This window comes from Aspergillus aculeatinus (assembly GCF_003184765.1).
Source record: "Aspergillus aculeatinus CBS 121060 unplaced genomic scaffold BO66scaffold_94, whole genome shotgun sequence".
Taxonomy (NCBI): Eukaryota; Fungi; Ascomycota; class Eurotiomycetes; order Eurotiales; family Aspergillaceae; genus Aspergillus; species Aspergillus aculeatinus.
In genome coordinates, this window is record NW_020291563.1 from 72,175 (window position 1) to 90,284 (window position 18,110).

The 18,110-nt window shown below is 52.3% G+C and overlaps 8 protein-coding genes across 8 annotated transcripts; 4 read left to right on the forward strand and 4 right to left on the reverse strand.

The window, feature by feature from the left end:
* Positions 1 to 1,470: 1,470 nt before the first annotated feature.
* Positions 1,471 to 4,268, reverse strand: BO66DRAFT_362089 (nitrogen permease regulator 3 family protein; the record flags this gene model as incomplete). The annotated part of the gene is made up of 4 exons (XM_025645055.1): positions 1,471 to 2,851; positions 2,903 to 3,514; positions 3,662 to 3,835; positions 3,884 to 4,268. The coding sequence occupies 4 exons, from the start codon at positions 4,266 to 4,268 to the stop codon at positions 1,473 to 1,475; spliced, it is 2,550 nt and encodes an 849-aa protein (XP_025497782.1).
* A 280-nt stretch (positions 4,269 to 4,548) lies between these two features.
* BO66DRAFT_396583 (coiled-coil-helix-coiled-coil-helix domain-containing protein) lies at positions 4,549 to 5,816 on the reverse strand. The gene is made up of 4 exons (XM_025648510.1): positions 5,453 to 5,816; positions 5,300 to 5,334; positions 5,038 to 5,152; positions 4,549 to 4,946 (listed from the first exon to the last, which is right to left on the reverse strand). Exons 1-4 carry the CDS (start codon positions 5,500 to 5,502, stop codon positions 4,829 to 4,831), a joined length of 318 nt encoding a protein of 105 aa, XP_025497783.1. The 5' UTR covers positions 5,503 to 5,816; the 3' UTR covers positions 4,549 to 4,828.
* Positions 5,817 to 6,069: 253 nt separating this feature from the next.
* BO66DRAFT_396584 (GFA family protein) lies at positions 6,070 to 6,992 on the forward strand. Its single transcript, XM_025648511.1, has 3 exons — positions 6,070 to 6,239; positions 6,366 to 6,545; positions 6,625 to 6,992. Exons 1-3 carry the CDS (start codon positions 6,232 to 6,234, stop codon positions 6,926 to 6,928), a joined length of 492 nt encoding a protein of 163 aa, XP_025497784.1. The 5' UTR covers positions 6,070 to 6,231; the 3' UTR covers positions 6,929 to 6,992.
* Positions 6,993 to 8,772: 1,780 nt separating this feature from the next.
* BO66DRAFT_424529 (aldo/keto reductase) lies at positions 8,773 to 10,201 on the forward strand. The gene is made up of 4 exons (XM_025650176.1): positions 8,773 to 9,026; positions 9,096 to 9,357; positions 9,435 to 9,762; positions 9,854 to 10,201. The coding sequence occupies exons 1-4, from the start codon at positions 8,887 to 8,889 to the stop codon at positions 10,051 to 10,053; spliced, it is 930 nt and encodes a 309-aa protein (XP_025497785.1). The 5' UTR covers positions 8,773 to 8,886; the 3' UTR covers positions 10,054 to 10,201.
* Positions 10,202 to 10,750: 549 nt separating this feature from the next.
* On the forward strand, positions 10,751 to 12,218 carry BO66DRAFT_386585 (phosphatase PAP2 family protein; the record flags this gene model as incomplete). Its single annotated transcript, XM_025646194.1, has 4 exons — positions 10,751 to 10,887; positions 10,979 to 11,153; positions 11,232 to 11,508; positions 11,578 to 12,218. 4 exons carry the CDS (start codon positions 10,751 to 10,753, stop codon positions 12,069 to 12,071), a joined length of 1,083 nt encoding a protein of 360 aa, XP_025497786.1. The 3' UTR covers positions 12,072 to 12,218.
* Positions 12,219 to 12,293: 75 nt separating this feature from the next.
* BO66DRAFT_337501 (vacuolar protein sorting family 37 protein) lies at positions 12,294 to 13,126 on the reverse strand (the record flags this gene model as incomplete). Its single annotated transcript, XM_025644330.1, has 2 exons — positions 12,294 to 12,780; positions 12,855 to 13,126. 2 exons carry the CDS (start codon positions 13,124 to 13,126, stop codon positions 12,294 to 12,296), a joined length of 759 nt encoding a protein of 252 aa, XP_025497787.1.
* Positions 13,127 to 13,413: 287 nt separating this feature from the next.
* On the reverse strand, positions 13,414 to 14,639 carry BO66DRAFT_362107 (ankyrin repeat protein). Its single transcript, XM_025645056.1, has 2 exons — positions 14,553 to 14,639; positions 13,414 to 14,489 (listed from the first exon to the last, which is right to left on the reverse strand). Exon 2 carries the CDS (start codon positions 14,479 to 14,481, stop codon positions 13,819 to 13,821), a length of 663 nt encoding a protein of 220 aa, XP_025497788.1. The 5' UTR covers positions 14,482 to 14,489; positions 14,553 to 14,639; the 3' UTR covers positions 13,414 to 13,818.
* A 123-nt stretch (positions 14,640 to 14,762) lies between these two features.
* BO66DRAFT_396590 (tRNA ligase) lies at positions 14,763 to 17,792 on the forward strand. Its single transcript, XM_025648512.1, has one exon. It carries the CDS (start codon positions 15,029 to 15,031, stop codon positions 17,516 to 17,518), a length of 2,490 nt encoding a protein of 829 aa, XP_025497789.1. The 5' UTR covers positions 14,763 to 15,028; the 3' UTR covers positions 17,519 to 17,792.
* The last annotated feature ends 318 nt before the right edge of the window (positions 17,793 to 18,110 follow it).

An 18,110-nucleotide genomic window follows, 5' to 3' on the forward strand; every position in this document is an offset into this window, starting at 1 on the left:
TTGACGCCATTGATGCGGTCATCCAGGAAGAAACAGCCCCTCACTGCTGTATATTTTGTTTTGTCTAGCTTTGCTTTTTGACAGCAGGGTTGCACAAGTGTTGTCCTGGCACATGAATGACCAGATGCACCTAGCTAAGGTAGTCAGTACTCCGACGCTAGCCTCACTCACCCGTCATGCCAATTGCCCTTGCCAGTCTTAAGACTGTGGGAGTATGAATCTGTAGCTGAACACAATGGAGGGGTTGGGTTGGGGTTCACTGAGAGATGCCGTTTGACCCAATCAGGCACAAATAAGCAACTAGTGCCAGTCAATTATTCATTTGTGTGGTCACCCTTTATAACTTACATCTGATCTGTTTCGATCTTTTCTTACTCACGAGCAGAATATTGTGTTGGTGCCATCGACATGTGTAATATTAGCATCCTTGGCCGACCATCCGAAGTCAACCTGCAGTCGTTCCATGACAACCACATAGTAGTCCAACGCCATCGCAGCAAGGCAAATCCATCACCCCCCTGTGCCTTGGGAAACAACAACCAAGCTGCTTCCTGAAGCCTTGCTGCTAGATTCCATACTCTCATATTGGCACTACAACCGACCACCACGCTCGAAGCCTTATTATTGATATACAGGTTCACTATCCTCTAATGATCCAACCCAAGCTTCTGCCCTCTGCAGCTTCCCGCTGCTGCTTGAAACAAGAATCGTGTTTTCTCCAGACAGAACAAGATACTACACTTTCTTCTGCAGGTAAACACAAAGACAGGATTCAAACAAAATACTCCCATTCCCCTTGTGCCGATATATTATACTGTACATAAGGTGTCTACAGTTCTCTTCCATCATCAACGAATCACGAATCCAAGTAAACCAAACCAAGAGCCAATGGGTTTTGAATCATAAATCGCTTAGCGCAAATCCGGAACCCCCTCCCCTCCCCGGGCGAGTGAGTGGCTCGAAAAAAAAAAAAAGTCGAGAAATTAGGGTTGGCTGCTGCTAAGTAAGTTGCTGCACCTGCTCCACGTTCCAGTTGCAACCATCCTTAAAATTTTCTTTTCCTTTCCGCCCTTTCTGACCGTTTCGGTGCGAGTTCGGAACACTTCGGGAATCCCGGCCTTCCCCTCTGCCAATTCTTTTGGCTGTTTCAGCATGCAAGGGTAGGGTAATTGTCACTGTGTGTAATTGAAGAACTTTCTCGGTATTGTTATTAGGCCCGGGGAATGGGTTGCCCATTTGTGGGGGCTCATCACTGTGTTCACGTGCCTTGTTTCCCAATTGTGTTGTTGCTTGGGTTGTATCAATTGAAGATTGACAGAAGCGTTCGTCAGTACTTTCTATCTATTGAAAGGTTATACATCCAGGGCAGATACTATGCCAAGCTATTTAATTGATCCTTTCTTTCCTGATTTACCACTATTACTCTCCGGTCTATGGTTCATTAATCGTCAATATAATTATCTTATTTCTCCTTACCAATGACGTACACTGACCAGGACTTGCTCTCTGGGATCCAGCTCGACGGACGACTGCTGCCCTGTCACCAGTCCGAGACGCGTGAGAAGCTGCCACACCAACTTGCGCTTCAAGTTCTCGCGGACCGGGATCTTCTCCAGCGCGTCATATCCATTGAAATACTTGATGAAACGAGGCCAGTATTTCTTCAAAGATGGGTGCAGCTCCACGAGGTCTAGGTCGGCGTCGGGGCCATCACAGTTGATGCCGTCCCGGCCAGTACCCGGTCCATCGCGCTCGGGGAATCGCGACATGATTTCATCTAACCATCTGGATTCGAGCGGCGAGGCGCGATGAGGGAATAAAAGCAGAGAAGACGTTCTCAGCGATGTTGTCCGGTCCAGCAACGAATAGGACAAATCTAGCTTCTTTCCTGGTTTGTGCCGGCCGGGCATTGGGGTCTCTTCCCCGCTATCTTGACTGTCGAGGGACGATGACGAGGATGAGTTTGCATCATCATCATCATCATCGTCACTGTCCTCTGCGTCCGACTTGACGACGCTCTTGCTCAGATACTTGTCGACCTCTTCCCGGCGAATGGCTGCCTCGACCGCCATCTTGATCTCCGGAGACACTTTGACCCTTGCAAACGCACGCAGCTGGGTAACCCAGCCACCTCGCAGCAACCACGCCAAGATGGCGAAGTATGTGACTTTGTGGTCTTTGCTGGGGATAAAGCTTCCGTACGGTCTGGGGGTTCCGCTCATGGCCGATAGCATCTTAGGAAGACTAGGCAGAGTCGGGAAAGCTGCTTGGTAGGCAGCTGTCGCCACTTCCAATTTGCTCAGATCACAATTTGGTGATACAACATAGGTGTCTCTCTGATGAAGCGGGGGGATCGCCCGCGCTCTTCGCCAGTACACCAAATGGCTCGCAAGCATCTGGATGGTGGACAGTGGTATGCCGGAGGTCACGGCTATTTGGGCGAATGACTTGGTAGGTTTCGAGCAACGAATATAATGTGCAAGCGCAGGGGCCAAAGCACCCCCAGAAGCTTCGACATCCTTCAAGATGGTTGCTTCGTTGTCCAGCAGCAACAAAGCGAAGTGCTTGGCTAATACCTGATGCGGCGCAGTGTTTTCGTCAGCAGTAGGGTCGTCAACCGGCGTGACACTGTCTGCGGTGGTGAGCCAGAGGCCAGGATATGCCTTGTCGGTCGGTCCTGCTAGGAACGGTGTCGAAGTCAAGGGGGGTATTTGCAATGAGATGGAAACGTCCGGACTCAGGGTGACAGATGCAATCTTGGATGCTGATATGCTCGTGTATACGGTGTAGATGGCCCTGGCCAGGGATGACTGGTGAACAAGGTCTGAGTAGAGATTGTTGACGGACATTCCTGTACAAGATTAATTAGCGAAAAGGGTCGACAGAGGACACAGTCACATACCCTTTTCCTTCGCCTTCTCCTTGATGTGCGAGATATGGCGAGCTTCCCTCCATACGTAGTCCGTCCGCGCTTGCTCCCACTTCAACGCCTTGGAGAACTTCTTGATGATGTTATCGTAGATTTCCCGGAGGCGCATGGAATACTCCAATAAAGGCGGATCCAGCACAAAAACCACATTGAACATAGTCATGGAGTCCTTATCATCGCCATCCAGCGACTCACTTGCCGCCCTGGTCGAGTGGATGCTGGTTATCGAGGCACGCTGAGATTCCGCGGGGGTCATCTGCTTCGGACTCAAAGTCTCTGTTGAAGCCGCCAAAAGGTCCGCGGCCGCCTCCCCTCGAGCATCGTCCTCGTCATCATCCTCGGGCTTTTCATTATGGCCAAGCTCTCCTCCCTCCCAAGTCGCACGAGGCTTCCTCTTCTTGCGCCTCTCTTTCCTCCACATGCCGTCCTCCCGCACGAACACCGGCCACCCGACGAAGGCAAGGTCGTTGATTCCGACCTCGAACCGCCGTTTATGCCACGACCGCGACGGACTCAACAGCTTCTCCCAGACATCAGCAGGGAGTCCCAGCAACGTCTCCCAGGGTGGACGTGCCCCATTACCACCTCGACCGGCTCCTCCACTGCCACCACCACCAACCCCTCCTCCTCCTCCTCCTCCTCCTCCACTTCCCTCACCCTGAGTCGCTGTACTTCCACCTCCACTCCCTCCTTGCCCTCCACCAACACCACCACCGACCCCCAAGCCCGCACTCCCCACCTCATCCTCCCCCTTCTCCCCAATCGATATCTCATCCTCGACATCCGAATTCGCCCCGCGTTGCTTGATACTCCCAGCACCACCACTGCGCAACAGCCCCCTCCCCGACCCAATGGACCCCGCCCTCTGCGACTCCGCACCAGGCGACCCAGCAATCCCAGCCCGTGCTCCCCCTCCTCCACCCGTCCCTCCTCCTCCGCCATCATCACCACCACCGCCGAGCCCAAAACTACTAGGCCGACGACTATTCACCCCACTATTGCCGCCCCCACCAACCACATACGACGACGACTGGTTGAGCTGCTGCTGCAGGGGAATAATGAGCTCCTCTTCATCCTCATCCGAGGACGACCCGCTCTCCTCACTGGAACTGGACTCATTGGGATCGCGTTTGGAGGAAGACGTGGCTTTCGAGCGCGAGGCGCGGCGCGAGGAGATCGATGACGACGACGCCGCCTTGGAGGAGGATGCCGAGCGGAAGCCGTTCTCGCTGAGCGGGTTGGGGGGGTAATGGAAGACGAAGCGGGGGCCGGCGCGCGAGCGGACGATGAGGATGATGGCGACCAGGCAGGGGTCCGGGGGTCGGGCGATGGAGGACATTATGGGGCGGGGCGGAGATCGTCTTTCTTTTTTGGGAGGGGGGTAGGTCTTCGCCGATTATCTTTCTTTATTGGTAGGTGAAGGTGAGCATTTTAAGGAATAGCTCGAAGAGACACACAATGATAAATGGAAAGGATGGAGAGTCCGTAGGCAAGTTTTTAGGACTAAAAGTTCCGTTCGCCGCGGTGGTGCGGATAACTTTAGGTAGCTTTCCCCGCATGGAAAATTGGGGGTTTCCGCATTCTCTTCTGATAAGACCTCTAAATGAGATCGCAGGCCACAACAAACATACTCAGAATGCCTCAGATTACTGGCTTGAGTGAAGGCTTTAAAACAGTACATATATACAGACCATATAATCCTGCACATCCTGTACATACATAGAACGAAATATAGATAACCACCTTTCCCAGACGCCGAAAAATACGAAGAGTGAGAGAATATATACCAATGTACCAGATCGTGAAAATCATCAACCAACCCAGCAGCCCCTCATGCCTTGCACAAAAGACCACCAACGTCCCAGAACTATCGTACAACCCTCGCAACCACCCCCAAACTTATGACTTATTCTCCGTCCCCGCCGCAGCCCCCTCAGCAGGAGCAGCAGCAACGGCGGCCTTGTCCTTCTCAAATGTCAACCCGAGGTTCTTAAAATCGTCCGGCGCCATGAGGTTGCTACCAAGCACAGAACAAATTCTCGTATTAGCAGACATACTTTCCCCGTGGAATATCCTGTATGACACGAATATGGGGGGAAAGGGCATACTTTTCCATCCGACAAGCGAGATACCCCTTCGCCAATTGTCGACATGCGTCGTCGTTCACGCCGCGGTTCGATTTCAGGCATTTCAGGTAATCGGAGATCAGGTGTTTGCAGTCGCCTGCAACCCGGTATCTGTCAGTCTCGGTTCTCCCGCTTTCTGTGCGTGTGTGCGTGTGTGCGCATGTGCCGAGGAAGTGCGGAGGGCCTGCAGGCGCAGCCGAATTGGAGCCGGCGGAGAGGGAGGGAGAGAGGGTGGGTGGCCTACCATAGTGATCCAGGGGAAAGCTGCCACGCTCGGGACTATACACAACCGAGTTCAGAAGTTAGCGCTGAGCTCGTTTTCCTGCATCGCAGAACGGCACACCGCGCGCGCGGTTGCGAAAACCGGAGATAGAGGAAATCATCAGATCACACTTACGGCGTAGGCTTGTAGTTGGTCGCGGCACCACCGGGAGCTCCGAAACCCATGGCAAAGGCTAAGTGGCACGGTCCTTGAGGTGGCTGGGTGATAATCCGGTTTGAAGAGTATGGAGCAAGCAAAGAGCTTGTTAGATCGAGCAACGTCTTATCGGCTGTTTATCGGAGGGCATTCACAATGGTCCTGCCTCTGCCAGGCCGCGGAAGGAGAAAAAGGGCCCGGATCGGCGCCGCCAAACAAACATGACAAACATGACAAACATCTGTTCAAGATGATCTACTCAATATGCACCACCGCATTCGTCAAAGTGAGCTGGAACCTGTCCGAGTTCTTAGTAAATGCTATTTAATGCTTACCAAAGGACAGAGCCTGCTGCCATGAGTGCCATGAGTTTGGCTTCTGGCCTGACTCATACGTGCGGGGTCAACCCTCGGCCGGGGCCATGTAACCTGTAGGTTTTGAGGAAGATAGGCGTCACAAAGGTTGATAATTGGTCGACTGGACCTGAGGCTCCAAAGTAGATATCTTAGATGACCAATCGAGTGTACTCGGACCCCTAGTTATATGTAGTTTCTTTGTGAGCGTGTCGCTAGATGGTACAGGCACACCCCTCCTGACCCGCCTAGATACGGACAGCTGCGGCGCTGATATATCAATGACGTTGTCCAACCCCAGGATATTTATGATTCATGACAGCCTACTTCAAAGGGATTGACTTCATCTGCAGCTTTCACTAATCCAAATCACAATTCCGTGGATAGTAATCCGAACACACGAAAATGCCAATGTGAGTTCTTCTTTCCACCTTTCACAGTCACCAGCCGCGACAATAGATATGTCTCCGCATGTTACAGCATCAATGAACAACCCCTAAAACTCTCGATTCAAACACTAAAAAAAACCAAACAATTAGGACCCTAGAAGGCAGCTGCCAATGCGGCGGCATTGAATTCTCCCTGCAATCCTCAACCCCAGTTCCCTACCAGCTATGCGCCTGCAGCATCTGTCGCAAGGTAGGCGGGTACAGCGGCAGCGTCAATCTCGGCGGAATCGCCGACACCTTGGACATCAAGAAAGGCAAGGATTTGATCAAGTATGTCGAAATGCCCCAAGACTATTGTATTATCCATTTAGTTCGGAACCCCGACTGACAACGAGGTTTGCACGGAAAGGAAATATTCCGCGATCAAGGCCCGCGGTACCGATCAGGAGGAGGTTTGTTCGTCGGAGCGGAACTTCTGCTCCAACTGTAGTACCATGCTGTGGCTGTGGGACAAGCAATGGCCGGAGTTGATTCATCCGTTCGCGTCGGCGATCGACACCGAGTTGCCGGTGCCTGATGAGATGGTTTGCATTATGGCTGGGTCGAAGCCGACGTGGGCGCGTTGGCCTGAGGGGAAGAAGCAGGTGCACGAGGAATATCCGAGTGATAGTCTGGAAGAGTGGCATAAGAAGCATAATCTCTTCTTCGAATAGGGAATAGGGGAGAGACCAAGGATGACTACGATTGTACTGAGTGGATGACGGTACGCAATTACAGGAGCATTCAAGTTTGATAAAATATTCTTCTTTCATTCATTATGAGTATCTGTGCTGAGAGCGAGGAAAAGTGATCTATGATGAGATATTAGCAGCCATTACAGCAAATCATCTCGTACACAATCAAGTGGAAGGCGTAAAGATCAGTTCTCCAAGGTGAATCTTTGTTGTTTCGACATTGTAGTTCAGTAAGAACACAGCGAATTTTAAGAATCATCATGCAAGGGCAAGCTGTGGTTGAGGGCGAATACTCACAAATTCCCAGTCGATTTACTACGAAAGGTATCAGTGTTCCTATAATCTTCGACCACAGAATCAGCAACGCATTCATGAAAACCCATGAGTGAGGTCAAGAGATAATGATGTCAACTGAAGTCAGGCTAGTAATAAGTTAGCGAGAGCCCACAAAACCACAGAATTTTCGTGTACCAACCTCATTAAATCAGAATTTTGTGTTTAATGTTCATTTCCATGCACAGAGTACACAGATCAAACAGTGTGAATAAGTGTTCATCATATAAAGTTGACTTGGGCAATGCTTGTGTTTGAGACAGGAAGCGAATGGAAATTACCTGTCGGTTCCTGTTAGTATGACTCGAAGCCAAAGACAGTTCCAACAACTGAAGATGATCGATGAAAGCTCAGGTGACGAAGATCTCAACAAGTTATACACTTTCCTGACACCCGCAAGGTTTGTACGCCTCGCTTTTGATGGGCGCAGGTCCATGTACACGTTATGTCCGCCCGTTCGTTCAAGATTTCTTCATCGGCAGCCAGATAGGCAGAGGAGTAGAATGAGTGGTATTTACCTGTCAAATAGCAAGTTAGTGAAGAGTCACAAATGACAAGCTAATTGAGAAGACAGCAAGATAAATTGAAGTAGGTCAGACAAGGCTGAAACTTGAGTTAAAACACGAATTCCACATGGTGATTAAGTTTGAGGAATGCCTTAAAGCGTGTCATAGGGTCATCATCCAAGAGGGGGGAAACACTGAAAACCAAGCAAAAGTCCTCGCATACCTTTTACAATTGTGCCATTGAGAGTCGAGAATGTCAAGTCATCATTAAACAAGATATCCTCACAAGGTCGCGGTGTTGGGCGACTCTTCGGGTAGTTGTGGTTGCATGATCATGATGGGAAGAAAGAAAATTGTTGTGGGTTGCGTCAAAAATTTATAGAAAGCATGAAGTACGGGAAGTGAGAGTCGCCACTTATGCTGTTTGATTGCGGGACAAACAGCTAGTGCTTCGGCAGTCTAGCCGATTTCGCTAAGCTACTCATACTCAGTACATACATAGAGCTTGAACAGCTCTCGGTCTCGCTTGGCCATGGGCTGTTCCTTCGCATTGAGATTGAAGGCGGAATTAGAATCCGAAATCCAACCGTGATGCACTGACTGAACTCTCTCATGATGAGCTGTGGAACACCGCTCTTCATTCCATAGGTTTCTTCGTGCAAACCACCTGAAGGATGATTCTATGTGGGTCTATCCTCCGAACCCCTCTATGAGGGACCGATAATGCCAAAGTGATCACAGAAGGAATGGCTTCAACAAAGACTAAATGAGCGACATCATTGCCGGGTCTGAGACATAATAAATAACGTCCCTGGTCTTTCGCAAATCCGTGGGCCCGTCGCTGGGTCCAACGATGTGGAACCTGCGGCCAGTAGCCTGTCCGACGTCATGGTTATCCACACTACGAGGCAAGACAAGCACCTTGTGTGATCAGGATGCTGCGTCAAATTGACGTCGGCCTCTATCTCCGCTGGTATAAAGACCGTTTGTTGGCCTTGTTAGAATCGGACCAGACAAACCACCTTTTTTGCACTAAGAACCTCAATTGATACCTTGCATCTTCGCTCACAACGCACTAAACCCACAACTTAATACACAATGGCCACCACGTTCAAGCTCAACACTGGCGCAGAGATCCCTGCTGTTGGATTCGGTACCTGGCAGGACGCCGATGCTCAGGAGAATGCCGTTCTCGAAGCCATCAAGGCCGGCTACCGTCACATCGATACCGCCCGAGTGTACGCTCCCCAGACCATACCTCACCTATTCTTTTTTGGCGACACCCATGCTGATTTCCATTGAAATAGATACGGCACTGAGAAGGCCGTCGGCCAAGCCATCAAGAAGAGCGGCGTTCCCCGCGAAGAGCTCTTCGTCACCACCAAGCTCTGGAACAACAAGCACCACCCCGACGATGTCCCCCAGGCGCTTCAGGACTCGCTCAACGACCTGCAGCTCGACTACATTGACCTCTTCTTGATCCACTGGCCCGTTGCGTGGAAGCGTGGCGACGAGCTGTTCCCCAAGGAGAACGACAAGCCCGTTGTGGAGGACATTGACTACGTCGACGTAAGACCATTCAGCCCCCCCCCCTTCCTCGGCAAGACACTTGAACGGACATCGAGGGTACTGACCCACCCTTCTAGACATACAAGGCTATGGAGAAGCTCCTCTCCACCGGCAAGGTCAAGGCCATCGGAGTGTCCAACTTCTCCAAGGCCGAGATGGAGCGCCTGCTCAAGGAGACCTCCGTCGTGCCCGCCGCCCACCAGCTCGAAAGCCACCCCTGGTTGCAGCAGCCCGACTTCGCCGAATGGCACAAGTCCAAGGGCATCCACATCACCCACTACTCGCCCTTCGGTAACCAGAACGAGCTCTATTCCAAGGAGGGTACCATCGGCAAGTTGATCGAGGACCCGGTCCTGGTCGACATCGGCAAGAAGTACAACAAGAGTGGCGCTCAGGTCGCACTGGGTAAGTTGATCAGATCCCTCTCTCCCATCATCCCCCCCACCCCAACAAAAAAAGACACGCCCACTAACCCATTATCTTTTCGTGAATATAGCCTGGGGTATCACACAGGGTCACTCCGTCCTCCCCAAGTCCAAGACCCCATCCCGAATCCAGGCCAACCTGGAGGGAGACTTCAAGCTGAGCGACGAAGACATGCAGAAGATCCGCGGCATCGACCGCAAGCTCCGCTTCAACGACAGCAGCGCCGACTTCGGGAAAGATTTCTTCACCGACTTGGATGGCAAGAAATAAAATTCCCTTTCCCCCCCTAACCATCCTCGTCTTTTTTTCTCCGAAAATTTCACAAGCGTTCCAATTCAACAGCATGTGACAAAATCACACCCCCTGGCCAAAAAGAAAAGGTGTGGGGGAGGGCGCATGCTATGTAATATAATGTTATGGATATGAGTCAATGAAATGATATGTCAAAAAAAATAAAATAAATTCGAGATGATAAATTAACACGAGTTTTGTCTTTGTTTCCCCCCCATCCCTGACGTCGATCATGCCCCTCTTTTTTCGCTCGAGATCTGCATGATAAGAGTTACAGTGCAGATCATAAGATGAGAGGGAAGGGCAGAAGGGCGCACGCACTACAGTAGTGGGCACGGCAATCGGCTCCAAAGGTCGTACCGTACCTTAAGTGGCTGGCACGGTCACCTGGCCAATACCTACCTACTAGGTCCAGGCCCTGCCCATAGTTTTGACCTACAGGTTGGTTGCTGCAGTTCCAGCTCAACACACCCTCGCATACGAAGACAAAAAGAAATTGGGAGGTGAAAGGAATCTGCCCAGCTCCTCTCTTGCTCAGACTTTCTCTTCTCTCACAATTAAACTGGAACTTTCTTGACTAGTAAATAACAACCTCAAGTTTTCTACTTCGTACTGTACATACTCGAGTACTTCCTATCCCGTCAACTTTGGTGAATGACATCATCACCCATCGGCCATGGCGCGCAACTCCAACCAGAACGAACAACAACCATCCTCAGCGGCGACGACAGGAGCAAACGAACTCGGAGCAGCGCATGTGCGCTTTTCCAAGCGACTGATCGTCTCGTATATTCTTGACTGGATACTTATCATGTGCGTTTTTGCGAATTAGACCCCCAGAAAGCTCGTATAGATCGTGTTGCGTCAGTGTGTGTGTACAGTACTCATGGCGTTCTCCCTGCAGTGGTATCGCACTTATTGGCTATGGATTCGGTCGTGTCTCTCCCAATCAGAGGCCATTTTCCCTCACGGATCCAAGCATCTCCTTCCCCCACAGAGACCATGATACCGTATCGGTCAGTGTGGTGGCGGTGGTCGCCTTAATTGTCCCGGCCGTGATCATCGTCCTCGGGGCGCTGGTGCTCATCCCCTTCGGCCCTGCGATGACAGGCCACGAGACAACGATCGTGGCACGCGCAAAATTGTGGCGGTACAAGTTATGGGAGTGGAATGCCGGATGGTTGGGCCTGGGTATATCGCTTGCGGGGGCCTACATGGCGACTGAGGGGCTGAAGGATCTGTTTGGGAAACCAAGACCAGATATGCTCGCGCGATGCGATCCGGATCTCTCGAAGATCGGCAACTTCGCTGTCAGCGGCCTGGGATCCAGACTCGATGGAGCCCCTACACTGGTCACGTGGGAGATATGTCGAAATCAAGCGCGCGAGTTGGCTGTTGATGGCTTTTCGAGTTTCCCCAGTGGGCATTCTTCTTGTAAGTGATCCGTTCCCAGGGAGACCCAATGACTGTGCGGGGAACAGAGTGCTGACATATAATCAACAGTCGCATTTGGCGGATTGACGTATCTCACTCTATGGCTTTGTGCTAAACTGTCCATCGGATTTCCTTATCTCGCTCATTCACCGCTTAGCCAGGATTTGCAGAGACCGGAGCGTCGCACCATTCGAAAGCAGGGAGCAGCACCGCCGGTTTACCTGCTCATCACAGTCTTCGTGCCCATAGCGGTGGCGTTCTTCATAGCTGCCTCACGGTGGTTTGACTACCGCCACCATGGATTTGACATCATTTTTGGATCAGTCATGGGGATCGTCTTCGCCTGGATCGGTTTTCGCCTTTACCAGCTTCCCGTGATGCGCGGCGCAGGCTGGTCTTGGGGGGCGAGAAACAGTAGCCATGCTTTCTTCCGAAGCGTGGGTCTGCCGAGCCATGTCTGCGCAGACAACTGGGCAACCGCTAAATATGCACCGCCAGTGAGAGCAGAGATCAGGGATCAAGATATTGACCTCGAGAGTGGCCGTAAAGCAGCAAGGGAGTAAGATCCCTACAACTTGACCAGATAGCAGCGTATATCAGGCCAGTGGAGGATGTGACAATGCAGGAGTCATTTGGAAGATTGCTGTAGGCCATGATTTGTCTTCTGGCGCCCTCATCCTTTTTCCCGTACGCTTAGCAATGGCAAACGCATCCCGTCCCGAGGTCATCAGGGACCCAATAATAACCCAGCGTAGTGAATCCTCGATTCCAGCGGGCTGCTTCCATCACCTCCATCCTCCTACCCGTCCCTCATCCCACCTAGCTTTCGCCTCCCTCCTCGCGGCCAATTTGGCCGACTCTGCCCTGACCCGTCGAACCCAATCCGCGACCTCCTTCTCCGACGCCCGGCCATGGTGTTCCTCCTCCAGGAAGCTTTCCTCGACCGCTCGACACACAGCCTCCTGCTCCGATATCGAAGCAGCCAGCCTCTGGTACAGCGCCTTGGGCGACCACGGGGCCAGAGCAGCATCCATCTCGGATTGCTTCTTCCGCCAGGAAACCTCGAGCGATTGATGGGTCAGGAGAAGGGTCTCCGTCGAGGACCGTAGCTCCGACATCTGCGACTGGAGCTCGAGAAGACGAGTTGCCAGGTCTTTATTGTACTTCAGGAGAGATTCCAGATGCTGCTGATGCGCCGTGTAGGATGGATGCTGGCTCGACAGCGCGGAGATGAGGTTCGGGTCTTTGAGGATGGTTTGCAAATCCACAGTACTGTGGAGAAGATCAAAGTCAGTGGGATGTTCTTAATTCATCAGCTGTAAGATTGATACAGAGTAAGATTATACCTCTTGTCCTTGACACTACTCGGTAGCCAACCTTCCTCAACAGGAGGCGGTTGGGGCAGCACGTTCTGGGAGCTCAGAGGAACCCCTGGTGAGGAATATCTGTTTCCTGAATACATGTCCAGTCGTTCCTGCTGATTATAGGCTCTGTGTAGCTGCTGCGGTGTGCCGGGCAAAGGTGAGTTGAGTTGGGGTGTGCCTCTTCGACTGGCCTCGTGGCTGCTGGGCTTCGGAGGTGGGGGAGGAGGCGTGTCGGAGTTAAGTGCCGGGTTCATGGTGACAAGGGCTTTCGATGTAAAGCGGGCACTAGATAGAAGAAATGGTACTTTGGCCAGAGAGCCAGGGTTGAACGAGGGATGCACCTGAACAAGCAAAGGCAGGTAATTGGATGGTTGGAGTAACAGGAGAAGCAGTCCGGGTGCGGGCGATGCGGGGAAAAGGCACCGAATCACGTGAGATGACATGTCCCCCGTCTAGATGCTACTGGAGATTCAACCATCGTTGCTATTTTACAAAAGAGCCTTTGTTGATCACTTGCCGGTGTGGAGAAAGACTTTGAAGAGTGCATTTAGAGAACTCGCAGTGATTTTTGCTAGTTGAGACACAGCATTTTTCAATGTGCGTGTAGTATATAGGTAGTCTTCGTAGCTGCCAAAATTCAACAAGATATGGTTGCCCGATATAAGCGCAACTCATAAAAGCCTGAGCCGAACCTTGTGGCTGACGCAAATTGGCTGTCCTTTTCAAAACTTGGAGTTGGTATACGTCCTAGTTGAAATGCTCGAGATAGCGCTGCGCTAATACCCTTTGAAGCGGCGAGAATGGTTGAGACTCAATAGCGGTTCGAGATCGCTAGACGCCTCGCAGGCTGGCCAAATAGACCAACGCGCCCATAATGACTCGGATGAGTGAAGCGGAAGCTATTTGGCAAGCCAAAATGGTCCTTGAAGTGAAAACCCGCAACTTCTCAATCAGTTCTCCGACGCACACCACGCTCGTCAGTCTCAATACTAGAGCCTCGGAGTGCATCCATAACCAGCTCCCGCAACTGGGCCTGCGTAGCTTCACTGTGGAAATCTTCCCGCGCGGCCAGCTCATCAATCCGCCGTTTGAATTCGGGGTCCACCTGGTCGATTCCCGCGTTCGCCTCTTGCTCCGACACCGTGCCTAGGTTCAGCTGCAGGTTTGCAGGCAGAGGGGGAGGTTGATTCAAGGCGACATCCGCCGAAGAATCTGCAGGGGCGGGCGCTGGGACGCCCGCTACTTGCCGCAGATAAGCTGCAACTTCAGGGAACGAGTCATCGTTCTCAATGGTCTCATACGCAGCCAAGCCTTCATCGTTCCTCTTGTTGTAGTTGACCCCGAGTTCTTCAACAAGGCACTTTGCGATTTCAACGCTCTCCGTCACGAAGAGACAAGTCTCGCCATCTTCGTCCAGAAGGTTGACGTCCACGTTGAACTCTTTCACCAGGGCGCGCAGAAGATGGATGTGACCGTAGGAAGCGGCAGCATGGAGTAGTGAGTAACCGTGCTCATCTTGACCGGAAGCAATGGACGGGTTCGCGCGCAATAGCGTTAGAAGAGCGGAGGGGTTTTCGGCGGCCAGAATGTAGGGGTTGGGTTGACTCATTGTGGCGGCTAGACAATTATCGATTGAGTCAGTCAGGCCAAATTTGGGTCAATCAGCGAGATTGGACGAACCTTGAGTCACACACAGACGTACTAGTTGAAAAGATTGAGACAGGGAGATATGGAAAAGGGGGTTGGGAGATCTGAATCAGTCAGGCTGAAGTGAAGGAGGGGTCGGTCGGAGGTGGCGGCGAGCGGGAAAAAAAGGTGCTTTTTTAAAGTATACTTAAACAGTAGCTCTGCCCCGCATACGAACAAAGCCGATAAGCAACTCCAATTTCCGGCAAGGCTGACGAGTAGCTCTTTTCTCTTCCCCCATTACTGTCTGCTATCGATGATTCGCTGAGCACCTCCAATCAAAATTCATCTGTTTGATGAAGCCAGCGAGATTAGTTCCAAGAGCAATTGCTTTCTGGCCCAGGCGACACAAGTCAGCGGCCCCTCCCTTCCTTCGAAGCCGTCGGCCTCAGCTCCTTCACGCGCGCCTTCAGCACCCACGGTGCTTTACACCTGCGGTCCAAGTTAACACGCAACACCGATTCATTAACATGTCCTACGAGAACATCACACCGGTCCGGCAGGATGAGCAGGAAGTTGCTCAGCTTGTGGAGAGCCTCGAAGAGGCCAGGAAGAGAGGCAAAGCTGAGAGCAAGAGGACCTTCACCTGCAAGAAGTCGACATTCGATGTGGACAAGACTGACGGCATCAGAGTGAACTCTTGGAAGTTCATGGACTGGGATTACCGACGTCACGATCTCCCTACTTACGCTCGAGGTCTTTTCACCACCCAAAGGAAGGACGGTACACATGAAATCGCGGTCCGGGGATACGATAAATTCTTCAACATTGAGGAGGTCAACGCGACAAAATGGAGGAATATTGAAATGAACACACGAGGGCCGTACGAGCTCAGCGTGAAAGAGAATGGGTGCATCATTTTCATCTCTGGGCTCGAAGACGGAACTCTTCTGGTCTGCAGTAAGCACTCGACGGGTGTTCGAAATGATGCGGAAGTGAGCCACGCCCAGGCCGGTGAACGGTGGGTCGAGAGGCATGTGAAGTCTGTTGGGAAATCTGTCAAGGACTTGGCACGAGAATTGCGCAGACTCAATGTGACGGCAGTCGGCGAGCTCTGTGACGACAGCTTCGAAGAGCATGTCCTTGCATACGACGAGGCGGTCTCAGGGATCTATCTACACGGTCTCAACTTCAACGTTCCGAAGTTCGCCACGTGCTCCAGCGCAGAAGTCCACGCCTTCGCCGACTCGTGGGGCTTCAAGAAGGCTAACTTCGTTGTGTACGAGGACCTCGACCAGGTGAAGAAGTTCCTTGAGGAGTGTGCAGAGACCGGAACATGGGATGGTCGCGAGACCGAAGGGTTTGTGATTCGCTGCCAGATGGGTGAAGGTGGCCGTCCTCCCTACCATGACTGGTTCTTCAAGTACAAGTTTGAAGAGCCTTACTTGATGTACAGGCAGTGGCGCGAGTGCACCAAAGCGATCATCGCCGGCAAATATCCTAATATCAAGAAGCACAAGAAGATCACGGAACTGTATCTACAGTATGCTCGCAGACAGCTCGCACAGAACCCGCACCTAGGGGAGCAGTATAACAAGAACCACGGGATCATCGCTATGCGAGAAGGCTTTCTTCAGGAGCACGGGATGAACGGTTCTGAAATCATCCAAATGGAATCTGAAGACTCAAAGGAGGAAGTTGTAAGAGATGTTGTCTTGGTCCCTGTAGCTTCCCTGGGATGCGGAAAGACCACCGTGGGTCTTGCTTTGGTCAAATTGTTCAACTGGGGTCAAGTGCAGAACGACAACATCCCGAAACAGAAGAACAAACCCAAAAAGTTCGCCATGGATATAAACAAACTGCTTGCCATACATCCGGTGGTGGTTGCGGACCGAAACAATCACCAGAAACGCGAACGCGAGCAGCTCATACAGGATGTCTCCGCAGGGGTTCCCAGGGCTCGATTCATCGCTCTTCACTACGTCCACGACCCCAAGCAGGAGATGCTCCCTGGTATTCGCGAGGTTACGAGACAGCGGGTACTGAATCGTGGCGACAACCACCAGACGATCCGTGCAGGCACCAAGAACACAGAAGAGATCATCGGGATCATGGAGGGGTTCCTTACTCGCTTTGAGGGCGTGAACACGGACCGTGTCCCAGATTCAGACTTCGACGAGGTCATTGATCTGGATGTCGCAGCTTCTTCGCGGGAGAATCTCGAGACAGTCGTGAAAGCCCTACACTCGTCCTACCCCAAACTGGTGAAGGAGGTTCCCACCGCACAGCAGCTCGACGACGCCATCAATTGGGCGATGAACGACTACCAGGTGGAGCTCGACCTCAGCCAGGGTTACAGCTCAGCCAAACAGGTCCAGAAACAGAAGAACAAGAGCAACAACAAAATCAGCACCCCCGATAACACGGTAGCCCCGACTGCCGAGGATCTGGCCAAGAAGCTCGAGTACTTCTGCATCAGCCTGCCGGCGGCCGAGATCACGAACGTTCTGCAGTCGCTATTCCCGCCTTCCACCGACCCCGAGCGAGCCCGCATCTACCATCAGCTCGCGCGATCGCGCCGCATCCAGCCCGCCTTCCATGTCACGTTGATCCATCGTGCCTCGAAGAGAGACAGCCCCGACATCTGGGAGGGGTACACCCGCCACTACGTCGAGAAGATGAAGAGCAAGCCCGAATCCGACCCCACCATCACCCCCACCCTGGCGCCCGCCCGCGTGCGTCTTGAGCGCCTCATCTGGGATAACCGCCTCATGGCGTTCGTCGCGCGCATCATGCCCCCAGAGGACGGGAGCCAGGGCGACTGGCCGTGCGCCAACGAGACCCCCCACATCACGGTCGGCACTGTCTCCCAGGAGGTCAAGCCGGTGGAGAGCAACGATCTGCTGAAGCGGTGGCATGAAGTGGGCTCGGGCGGCGAGACTGGCATTTGGGAAGCGGAGATTCCAGGCGTCAAAGTCGTTCATGGCTCGGTAGGGATGGTGATGAGTCGGGGAAAGTAGGGGGATTCAAAGGTGGTGCGGTACATGCAATCCACCCCGAGAACACCAAGGAGTGCATATCAGGCTGCTGGTGGACATGGGCCGTGCAGAAAGACCCGGAGATCCTCGACGACTCGCGCTTCCAGTCTAAGGAGGGGAAAAGAAACGACCAAGATAGGTGGCGTGCCGATGAAAAGCGAAGATGTTAGTAGATGTATTGCAGTGATTAGAGCAGACACAGATCTGTCCAGGCTTATCCTGAGCATGCCATAGTATCAGCTACCCAGAAGACTTTCAGATGCTATAATGCATTGCATTAATCCAGAACAAGAACATAATCGAGCAGACCACACGCGGGAACTCACTCTCCACGTAGCATGAACCCTAAGCATATCTCTCTCTTAGATGCAATCCCCATCCAAAAAAATATGAAGGTATCGAAAGTACAGCCCACCCATGTACAGACTTGTACACAGTACAGCACATGTACATGTACAAGTACCTGCTCAATCCCCAACCTCTGAACCGCGCAAACCATCCCCATCAGAAAATCAACCCAGATAGCGCCCCCCCCCCTCCCTGGAAATCTTTCCCGAGCTCAGTATATGTACTC

Excerpts from the sequence above, each read along its gene's own strand:
- BO66DRAFT_424529 (XM_025650176.1), top strand. The coding sequence starts at position 8,887 with ATGGCCACCACGTTCAAGCTCAACACTGGCGCAGAGATCCCTGCTGTT. Across the intron at positions 9,358-9,434 it reads AGGACATTGACTACGTCGAC|ACATACAAGGCTATGGAGAA; the intron begins GTAAGACCATTC and ends CCACCCTTCTAG. Across the intron at positions 9,763-9,853 it reads TGGCGCTCAGGTCGCACTGG|CCTGGGGTATCACACAGGGT; the intron begins GTAAGTTGATCA and ends TCGTGAATATAG.
- BO66DRAFT_396583 (XM_025648510.1), bottom strand. The coding sequence starts at position 5,502 with ATGGGTTTCGGAGCTCCCGGTGGTGCCGCGACCAACTACAAGCCTACG. Across the intron at positions 5,335-5,452 it reads ACCAACTACAAGCCTACGCC|TCCCGAGCGTGGCAGCTTTC; the intron begins GTAAGTGTGATC and ends GGTTGTGTATAG. Across the intron at positions 4,947-5,037 it reads CTCGCTTGTCGGATGGAAAA|CAACCTCATGGCGCCGGACG; the intron begins GTATGCCCTTTC and ends TGTGCTTGGTAG.
- BO66DRAFT_396584 (XM_025648511.1), top strand. Across the intron at positions 6,546-6,624 it reads AAAGGCAAGGATTTGATCAA|GAAATATTCCGCGATCAAGG; the intron begins GTATGTCGAAAT and ends TTGCACGGAAAG.
- BO66DRAFT_362107 (XM_025645056.1), bottom strand. The coding sequence starts at position 14,481 with ATGAGTCAACCCAACCCCTACATTCTGGCCGCCGAAAACCCCTCCGCT.
- BO66DRAFT_396590 (XM_025648512.1), top strand. The coding sequence starts at position 15,029 with ATGTCCTACGAGAACATCACACCGGTCCGGCAGGATGAGCAGGAAGTT.